Source organism: Procambarus clarkii, chromosome 76 (assembly GCF_040958095.1).
Source record: "Procambarus clarkii isolate CNS0578487 chromosome 76, FALCON_Pclarkii_2.0, whole genome shotgun sequence".
NCBI classification, from domain to species: domain Eukaryota; kingdom Metazoa; phylum Arthropoda; class Malacostraca; order Decapoda; family Cambaridae; genus Procambarus; species Procambarus clarkii.
In genome coordinates this window covers 19,973,513-19,984,853 of record NC_091225.1, presented here as the reverse complement: position 1 = coordinate 19,984,853, position 11,341 = coordinate 19,973,513, and the positions used below count along the sequence as shown (strand labels likewise).

At 42.9% G+C, this 11,341-nt stretch overlaps 1 protein-coding gene across 1 annotated transcript; it reads left to right on the top strand.

Annotated features, from left to right (window-relative positions):
• Positions 1–582: 582 nt before the first annotated feature.
• Positions 583–1,236, top strand: LOC138357206 (golgin subfamily A member 6-like protein 7). Its single transcript, XM_069313860.1, has one exon. It carries the CDS (start codon positions 583–585, stop codon positions 1,234–1,236), a length of 654 nt encoding a protein of 217 aa, XP_069169961.1.
• The last annotated feature ends 10,105 nt before the right edge of the window (positions 1,237–11,341 follow it).

The following is an 11,341-nucleotide window of genomic DNA, read 5'->3' as shown; positions in this document are numbered from 1 at the left end:
GACGTTTCGGTCCGTCCTGGACCATTCTCAAGTCGATTGTGTCAATCATGCAAACTGGTCCCCCAAATACCCTTTTGGTGAATACAGGGGTGACAAACACTCCCCAGCCGTTCCTCTTGAGTCAAGGGTTCGAATCCAGTCGTTCCTCTTGAGTCAAGGGTTCGAATCCAGTCGTTCCTCTTGAGTCAAGGGTTCGAATCCAGTCGTTCCTCTTGAGCCAAGGGTTCGCATCCCCCCAGGTCGTTATCTCACGTAAGGTGATTGGTTGAGAAAGAGCAACATCTAATCCCGGTAAATACACTCGCACACTTTTTCTTCCGATTGGTAGAGTTTGACCTCAAATAGAACCAATCGGATTAGGGCCATTTGAAGAGATTTACCGCGGGAGAACGCCATTAAAACGGTCCATTGACTCGAGAAGGAATGTTAAGCACAGATATTTTTAAATATATATATATATATATATATATATATATATATATATATATATATATATATATATATATATATATATATATTATATCCCCTATATCATCACAAATATATCACGTTAAACATGATATACTTTTCCGACTCATATCAATGAGTTATGAGGACGAGGTGATGAGTTATGAGGACGAGGTGATGAGTTATGAGGACGAGGTGATGAGTTATGAGGACGAGGTGATGCGTTGTGAGGACGAGGTGATGAGTTATGAGGACGAGGTGATGCGTTGTGAGGACGAGGTGATGAGTTATGAGGACGAGGTGATGAGTTATGAGGACGAGGTGATGAGTTATGAGGACGAGGTGATGAGTTATGAGGACGAGGTGATGAGTTATGAGGACGAGGTGATGAGTTATGAGGACGAGGTGATGAGTTGTGAGGACGAGGTGATGAGTTATGAGGACGAGGTGATGAGTTATGAGGACGAGGTGATGAGTTATGAGGACGAGGTGATGAGTTATGAGGACGAGGTGATGAGTTATGAGGACGAGGTGATGCGTTGTGAGGACGAGGTGATGAGTTATGAGGACGAGGTGATGAGTTATGAGGACGAGGTGATGAGTTATGAGGACGAGGTGATGCGTTGTGAGGACGAGGTGATGAGTTATGAGGACGAGGTGATGAGTTATGAGGACGAGGTGATGAGTTATGAGGACGAGGTGATGAGTTATGAGGACGAGGTGATGAGTTATGAGGACGAGGTGATGAGGTATGAGGACGAGGTGATGAGACAACGCCTATCCACTTGAATCATCGTGACTCGAACGCCGTAAGAATAGTGACGTTACAATCCCACGTACTACACCCATTCTCTATTTCTGTTATTCAAAGACTCGACAAATAACTTTATTCTGAGCTCCAATGATAGCTTAGCGAGCAGCATAAACCATTTCTCTGTCAACCCCTTCCACCCCCCCCTTTCTGTGTCTCCCCCTCCCCCCTTCCCTTCCCCCCAAAGGGGCGGACACAGAACTGGATTGCTCAAACGCCAGACACTAACTGACCGTGGTAAACGGATTTCTCAACCCGGATTCATGTTTATCCGTGTTGCGAACGGCTCATGTTATCAGTATGAAGCCGTGCTCTGATGGGCATTTTCTGTATTAGTCTGTCTGTCTCTGTCTGTCTCTCTGTCTGTCTGTCTCCCTCTCTCTGTCTGTCTCTCTCTGTCTGTCTGTCTCTCTCTCTCTCTGTTTCTCTGTCTCTGTCTCTCTCTCTCTCTCTCTCTCTCTGTCTCTGTCTGTCTCTCTCTCTCTCTGTCTCTGTCTGTCAGGATATATTGTCACCTCGTGACCAAAATCAAGCGGAAGCTGTTGTGCTATGCATTTCCAACTATGGAAATATCCCGTTGCATATTGCCGTTAGGGCAAACATCATTTCCTTTGTAATACCAAACAAGCCAACAACAACAACAAAAAATTAAAATCAATTATTACAAAAATAAAGTAAAGGTATTCCATAATAGTGATGATAAAATATCTTCAAATTACCCTCAAACTAATTACCTAACTAACGGTTAAGGCATGGTAACAAGCATCGTAACCCCACCAGCCAGCCTGCCGTGACCGTTGCTAAGCAACAGCTCTGGAAGGGGGTAAGGGACGAGGCGCCAGATTCACGAAGCAGTTACGCAAGCACTTACGAACCTGTACATCTTTTCTCAATTTCTTTTCGGGCTGCTTCCTGGGGGTGGAGGCCTGGTCGAGGACCGGGCCGCGGGGACACTCAAAAGCCCCGAAATCATCTCAAGATAACCTCAAGATAACCAACCTATGCCCCTGTTACCTAGCAGTAAAATAGGTACCTGGGTGTTAGTCAGCTGTCACGGGCTGCTTCCTGGGGGTGGAGGCCTGGTCGAGGACCGGGCCGCGGGGACACTAAAGCCCCGAAATCATCTGAAGATGGTCAACATACTTCAGCCTCGTTATTGTGACTCATCGCCTGCATGGTTCGCCATTTGATGCAGCTTGACTCACTAACCTCTAAATGGCTTATTTACTTATTTGTTTTGTTTTGTTTTTCACAGTGTAAGATGTGAACACACAGTAACACACTTGGACAAACACACTAACTCAAGTGTGTATTGTTCAAGATATCAGAAGTATAGAGTTCCCAGCACCAGCTCCAGGTATGCAAGAACCTCTGGAGATTTCGGGACGATTGGGACAACAAAGTTGCCCAACCTGTTCTGTACGAGAACGCCACCTCGTCCACAGCCCTAGAAACCATGAACACAAAATTAAACGTCAGAAACAGGCTTGTCATAAACCCTATATTGCTTAAATTTGGAAAAAAATACCTTTTCTCTAAAACAATTTAATGGTGTTTTAAAGACTTTCCCAGACATTACACCCGCCAGATAACGTTATCTTCTGTGTTTACAAATATTCATCTCTTTGTTGGCTGATATAATTTCCCTTAGAGGAGTCGTCAAGCAAGTCCCAGCTGTGTCTGGGTACAAGTGACAGGATGAACAACCAAGCGGGTTTTCTTCCTATTGGGGAGTGTTTCGTACATGCTGCTATGGCGGTGTGTCCACTCACAGGATGAGTGGCGCTGCCCAATACTGTCACTATGGCGGTGTGTTCACTCACAAGATGAGTGGCGCTGCCCAATACTGTCACTATGGCGGTGTGTCCACTCACAGGATGAGTGGCGCTGCCCAATACTGTCACTATGGCGGTGTGTCCACTCACAGGATGAGTGGCGCTGCCCAATACTGTCACTATGGCGGTGTGTCCACTCACAGGATGAGTGACGCTGCCCAATACTGTCACTATGGCGGTGTGTCCACTCACAGGATGAGTGGCGCTGCCCAATACTGTCACTATGGCGGTGTGTCCACTCACAGGATGAGTGGCGCTGCCCAATACTGTCACTATGGCGGTGTGTCCACTCACAGCATTAGTGACGCTGCACAACAAACCCCTCCTCCTCAGGGGACGGGCATAGGGGGGGGGGGAGTAGGAGGGATGATTAAGTGCCAAACAGAAACGCTAAATTAGCTATTGTTTACCTTTCAATAAGGAGACGTCGTCTGGCTTGATCTATCCCAAGGATAGGAACTATGCAGTTTGTTGTGGAGGCGGGATATTAAGGGCGGAGGCCAAAGGAGGGTGGGGGGGGATAGGAGGAGGTATAAGGACTGGTACCTGCCGCCACAGATAGCTCGTGGATAGCTTCCACTTGACTAGCCCATTAATCTTGTGAAGGAGGCCGCAGTGAGAAGAGAGGAGATTCTTCTCCAAGACTTGATCTCTACTGCGGCTAACAAGTCAAGAACGAATTGCTACGAAAAAACACCTTCACAAGTTGTCAATTACATCAGGTTATGAGATCACTTGTCAAATGGTTATTAAGAGATATAGAGGTTAAAAAGCCTATTTGGTCATCTAAATTGCTCCCCAGACCTGTTTTCGCTCAGGTCGTTCTGGCGTTCCAAAGTATAATCATTCTTACCCTTCTGTACTTTTAATATACGGATCATCACACCCAAAATATTCGGATGAGAGACATGACAAGTTATAGGAACTACGCTGTAGTGGCAGTGTGGTATTAGGGGACAAAGGAGAAAGGGATAGGAATGAGATATAAGGGCCAGTGCCTGCCTCCACAGATAGCACCTGATATACCCCCATTTGGGGGGATTGACAGAGTGGAAATAGACGAATTGATCAAATTGAATACCAATCGAACAAGGACATGAGTGAAAGCTGGAAGCTCAATTAAGTCACAGAGATATTAGAAAGTTTTAATTTAGCGTGAGAGTAGCGGGGAAATGGAATGAACTGAGGCAGCAGGTTGTGGAAGCATACTCTATTCATAACTTTAAAAGTAGATATGATAGGGAAATTGGACAGAAGTCATTGCTTTAAACAAGCAACGACTAGAGAGGTCGGGTCCAAGAGCTAATGCTCGATTCTGCAGGCATAAATAGTAAACACACACACACACACACACACACACACACACACACACACACACAGACACACACACACACACACACACACACACACACACACACACACATACGATCAGTTTCAAGTGTAGATATGATAGAGCCCAGTAGGCTTAGGAACCTGTACACCAGTTGATTGACAGTTGAGAGGCGGGACCAAAGAGCCAGAGCTCAACCCCCGCAAGCGCAATTAGTTGAGTACACACACACACACACACACACACACACACACACACACACACACACACACACACACACACACACACACACACACAGAGTAGTGGAAAAAATGGAATGCACTTGGGGAACAGGTTGTGGAAGCAAACTCTATTCATACTTTTAAAACCAGGTATGATAGGGAAATGGGACAGGAGTCATTGCTGTAAACAACCGATAGCTGGAAAGGCGGGATCCAAGAGTCAATGCTCGATCCTGCAAGCACAAATAGGTGAGTACAAATAGGTGAGTACACACACACACACACACACACACACACACACACACACACACACACACACACACACACACACACACACACACACACACACACACACAGACAATGGCAGATGTGGCACCAATGAAGAACAGAGATTGAGTAGGCACTTAACCACCCACCAGCCTCACTTACAATTATCCGCTTCAGTTAATCCCTGGCAACCGGAGGCAACACTGGAATCCGGTTGCCTGGTATATTGCCATACAGGGCTCCGGTTGATCACTTGATGAATAAAAATCACTTGACCAGTGACCAGTTGATCACTGAACTCGAATAAATTGATGGTTAAACGTGATTGTTTACAAGGCAGCCGGTAGCCGAGGGGGCCGGTCGGCCGAGCGGACAGCACGCTGGACTTATGATCCTGTGGTCCCGGGTTCGATCCCAGGCGCCAGCGAGAAACAATGGGCAGAGTTTCTTTCACCCTATGCCCCTGTTACCTAGCAGTAAAATAGGTACCTGGGTGTTAGTCAGCTGTCACGGGCTGCTTCCTGGGGGTGGAGGCCTGGTCGAGGACCGGGCCGCGGGGACACTAAAGCCCCGAAATCATCTCAAGAATCTCAAGAAGGCAATTTAAACTCGAAATTATTCATCGTAAACACATAAACTACAAATATATAAATTATAAATATCCAAACTACAGTCACACGAACTAGAAACTAACTTGATGATATTGACCAGACCACACACTAGAAATTGAAGGGACGACGACGTTTCGCAATCGACTTGAGAATGGTCCAGGACGGACCGAAACGTCGTCGTCCCTTCAATTTCTAGTGTGTGGTCTGGTCAACATACTTCAGCCACGTTATTGTGACTCATCGCCTGCGTAACTTGATGATAGTTACTGATGATAAATTACTGAACTACATCACTAAGTTTTAAACCAAGGTAAGTTTTATTTCGCTTTAATAAGAGGTAGTAATCAGGGTTATCTTGAGGTTATCTTGAGATGATTTCGGGGCTTTAGTGTCCCCGCGGCCCGGTCCTCGACCAGGCCTCCACCCCCAGGAAGCAGCCCGTGACAGCTGACTATCACCCAGGTACCTATTATACTGCTAGGTAACAGGGGCATAGGGTGAAAGAAACTCTGCCCATTGTTTCTCGCCGGCGCCTGGGATCGAACCCAGGACCACAGGATCACAAGTCCAGTGTGCTGTCCGCTCGGCCAGCACACATCTGGCCAGGGGGCCAGATTCACGAAGCACTTACGAACCTGTTCATTTTTTCTCAATCTCTGGCGGCTTTGTTTACAATTATTAAACAGTTAATGAGCTCCGAAGCACCAGGAGGCTGTTTATAACAATAACAACAGTTGATTGACAAGTTTTCACGCTTGTAAACTGTTTAATAAATGTAACCAAAGCCGTCAAAGATTGAGGAAAGATGTACACGTTCGTAAGTGCTTGCATAACTGCTTCGTGAATCTGGTCCCCTGGTTCATTATATGATCGGATTACATATATGTTTTAATATATCGTGTTTAAGGAAGTGTTGTAAGTTGTGTTCTGTGTGTTGTAAGTTGTAAGTAAGTGTTGTAAGTTGAAGCTTTAGGAATAGGGTCTTAGTACTGGTGCTATTAGGCGGGGCCCTAGAGCTGAAGGCTGAAGTAATTTATATTCATACGTGAAAAATGAGCTCTGTGGGAGAAAATGAGCTCTATGAGGGAGAAAATGAGCTCTATGAGGGAGAAAATGAGGTAAAAATCTCAGTGTGGATGAAAATGAGCTCTATGTGGGAGAAAATGATATGAAAATGAGCTCTATGTGGGAGAAAATTATATGAAAATGAGCTCTATGTGGGAGAAAATGAGATGAAAATGAGCTCTATGTGGGAGAAAATGATATGAAAATGAGCTCTATGTGGGAGAAAATGAGATGAAAATGAGCTCTATGTGGGAGAAAATGATATGAAAATGAGCTCTATGTGGGAGAAAATGAGCTCTATGTTAGATAAAATGAGGTGAAAATGAACTCTATGTAGGAAAAAATGAGATGAAAATGAGCTCTATGTGGGAGAAAATGAGATGAAAATGAGCTCTATGTGGGAAGAAATTAGATGAAAATGAGCTCTATGTGGGAGAAAATGAGATGAAAATGAACTATGTAGGAAAAAATGAGATGAAAATGAGCTTTCTATATGTAGAAAAATAATGAAATGTTATTTGGTGTGCGCGTTATGCTGTTAGTCACTTTTGTAACTCTTGTAGTCGACCAGAGAGACGGAGAAGTTATTCATTTTGATTACAAAAATAACAGTTATTCAGTTATTCTATACATTGATTACAAAAATGTTCTGATTGATTTAGTATTTTTTTCATGTCACAAATGTTTTTTTAATGATTACCAACTGCTGAAACGAGTATTTACTTAGACATGACTATTTTCTGACGTGACAATTCCTTACCAGATTCTGACATGAGTGTTTTCTGCTAAGATTTTTTGTCATGATAATTCTCTCGTCTGAACTGAATTTGATCGACACCAAAAATAGTTTCAACACCAATTATCATTGTTATAAAAATACGAATATAAATGATTGTGAAATAGTGAAGAAAAAAAAGAGTAGAAGTTCATTTATAACAAGATTAAATCCAATGAAAATCCTATACATGAGGCTATATTTTTTTTTTAACTCACAGCGTTGCGTAAATCCTACTAAACGCTCTTAGTAGGCAGTGACATATAAAATCCCATTAATCTCCAATTACATCACTGCATAAATCCTATTAAACTCTCCTAATTGTAAGTCACAAGACAAATGAAACGCTCCGAGGCGTAAATTATGGAAAAATATATTGAAAAACTGCTGCTAGATTTATTCCAGATTTTTTCTATTTTGTTTTAGTCAACATATGTGATAAGAGATACTTTATCTCTATTAATTGAATGGAATAAATTAAATTATTCAAATCTTATTTGGCTGTCATTTATACACCAGAAAAAGCCTATTCCACACACACACGTGAGATAAAATCTATAAATTGTCTCAGTCGCCAATTTTTAAATTAAAGATTTAATTTAAAATTTATCTTTAATTTAATCCTAAATTAAAGATTTCTTACGAATAAATAAATCCTAATATTTTCTCATTCGCAGAATACAATCTCCCACTCTCCGTCTACCTCGAAATTAGCCAAATAGATTTTGCTGTTTAAATCTTAATTGATATCCACTGAGTTGAGAACACCCAATTAACCTGCGCTTTAGTACAGAATGTTCTAAAATGTAAAATTGGCTTACGTTGTATACCAGAATATCCAATTAATTTCTCGTGATAAAATGGAATAATCCAATTAAATCCTTCACAATTGCTAAATAACCCAATTATCACATACCGCGACTCGTGGGGGATGGGGGGGTTAGGGGGATTGAATTGGTGTTTGTGGACTCAAAGTATTAAGTTTGAATTTTCCTTGTAAGGGAGCTTGGTATAGAAAGTATTATAAGATATTTTGGGTAAGATTGGTGGATGGGTAGAGGGCTGGATGTGGTGGATGGGGGATGGATGTGATTTGTTATGTGGCGCCTATCCTCTGGTTAGGATAAATAAGCTGGATAGCGATGATTTGTTAACGTTAGGTTTCTCATTTTAGGAAAAAATTCTGGGGAAAAAAACTGAGAAGGAAAATACTCGTGAAACGCACCCGAGGAAAGAGTGACTTTGTGGTAGTGAGACAATAGGCTTTTAAAGGGGAAAAAATGTGTCAGCCGTTCGATAGAATTCTGCCAAAGGCTGAACGAAAAGCTGAACAAACTTGAGTGATTTGAATGTCCCTTGACTGTAATAAAGACTAAAACTTTTGAGACTTTCCCCCCCCCCCCCTTCACAAGCGCTTCTCAACACGATGGAAAGGCAGCTTGAAGTAATTAGAAAGAATTTGAACTGTATAAATGAGTTCCTGAGTCTCCATCTCTTGGCTTGCATGAAGAGTCATTTGGCATCATCGCCAAGACCTCTTTACCTTGTCTTGGTTATCTTAAGATGATTTCGGGGCTTTTTTTTTTAGTGTCCCCGCGGCCCGGTCCTCGACCAGGCCTCCACCCCCAGGAAGCAGCCCGTGACAGCTGACTAACACCCAGGTACCTATTATACTGCTAGGTAACAGGGGCATAGGGTGAAAGAAACTCTGCCCATTGTTTCTCGCCGGCGCCTGGGATCGAACCCAGGACCACAGGATCACAAGTCCAGCGTGCTGTCCGCTCGGCCGACTGGCTCTCCTTTTCTCCTACCTGCACCAGACGTTGCCTTAATTGGAAAACTTAGACGTGAATTAAGACTATAAATTGGTTGTTGATTAAATTGTCGGATAAGATCTTGATTTTATATATATATATATATATATATAATACACACACATATGCTAAAAGCTGATTTACATACGCGAAGGAAAAATAACGTAAAGGGTCTCTTCAGGTTATTTTCGTACCAAACTACGACGTATCAGAGCCTCAGAAGACTAGTATTGATCGAGAGATACCAGATACCTCCCTGATTGGGTCCCCAAGAACAAACTGAGGTCTCCCATTTCGCCACGAAATATACTTTATATATATTGAATATGACAGAAAGGGTGAGACTACTGAGTCTAACCTCCTGTGTTCATCTTCACTTTGAAAAATTAACTCTCCAAAGTTCATTTCGCCGTTTTATTAAGGCCTGACGCTAAGAGTTTCGTTGATCATTGTCATTAAGGAATGAGTTCAATTTACCTAGATTGTTGTTGTTATAGATTCAGCTACTGGGAACAAGCAGTTACAATTAGTATTGTTGTAAGGGCAACGTGGAGAAAATTTTTAACCTTTAGGCAATGGGGAGTGAAAGGTATTAGGGTTTGGAGAGTGGGATGAGGGGAAGGTATTGGCAATGGGGTACCAGGGTAGAGAAATGGGGGGGGGGAAAGGGGGAAAAGGGGGGGGGCTGCGTATACACATGCCAGGTGTTGACAGGACTGGAGAGGCGGTTGGGGAGCGCCGTGGCCCTGTCGAATATCTGTCTTCCGACGGGAAAATTAATGTTGGTGGTAATTTGTAGTTGGAGAATGCCAGGGCGGCTGGCACTCAAGGCCAGGGTGCCAGATTCACGAAAGCACTTACGCAAGCACTTACAAACCTGTACATCTTTTCACAATCCTTAGCGGCTTTGTTTCCATTTATTAAACAGTTAATGAGCTCCGAAGCACCAGGAGGCTGTTTATAACAATAACAACAGTTGATTGGGAAGTTTTCATGCTTGTAAACTGTTTAATAAATGTAACCAAAGCCGTCAAAGATCGAGAAAAGATGTACACGTTCGTAAGTATTTGCGTAAGTGCTTTCGTGAATCTGGCCCCTGTACATCTTTTCTCAATCTTTGGCGGCTTTGTTTCCAATTATTAAACAGTTAATGAGCTCCGAAGCACCAGGAGGCTGTTTATAACAATAACAACAGTTGATTGGCAAGTTTTCTTGCTTGTAAACTGTTTAATAAATGTAACCAAAGCCGTCAAAGATCGAGAAAAGATGTACACGTTCGTAAGTATTTGCGTAAGTGCTTTCGTGAATCCGGGCCCAGGGTGCCAGGCTACGCCCTCACAATGTGAGTCCTGAAGATATTGACTCAGTGTGAGAGTGATTCAATGTTTCTTTAAAGTCAACCTGCAATTGAAAATAAATCTAAGCCTTAAATTGCAATTCTAGTTCTATAGATCATCTGTTCTAACAATCAGTTGTCGTTTCTGATCTTAAGGGAATGTGGTTTCTTAAGTGCTAATAATGTTTTCTAAACCGGTTACTAAGTGATTCTAATTTTCTCACGACCTGGTTCAGGCTGAATTGTCAAAAGTCAGTCTGGCATTTCTGTCAACAATGGTGGTTTGTTTCTGTCAACTTGACAACTTGAACAAGCTGCAGAGATAGTCGGAGAAATGGCTACTGAAGTTCAATACGAGCAAGTGTAAAGTGATGGATATTGGACTAGATGAAAGGAGACCAAAGAGACAGTACACAATAAAGGGAAAGTACCTACCTGTGACGATTCGAGAAAGAGACCTGAGAATGGACGTAACACCTAATCTACCTCCTGAGGCACATATAAAATTGTATAACGACAGCAGCGTACTCTACGCTAGCAAAAGTTAAAACCTCATTCAGAAACCTAAGTAAAGAGGCCTTTAAAACACACTACACTTTACACTGTCTTCGTGAGACCAATCTTAGAGTATGCCGCCCATCATGGAACCCCAACCTGAAGAAACACATAATTAAACTGTGAAAGGGTCTGAAGTTTGCAACGAGGCTCCTCCCAGAATTGCGGGGAGTGAAGAGCGACTGAAGGAACTGAACCTGACGACGCTAGAAAAAAGGAATGAGCGGGGAGATATGATAGACATATAACATACTTATAAGGATTGATAGAGTGA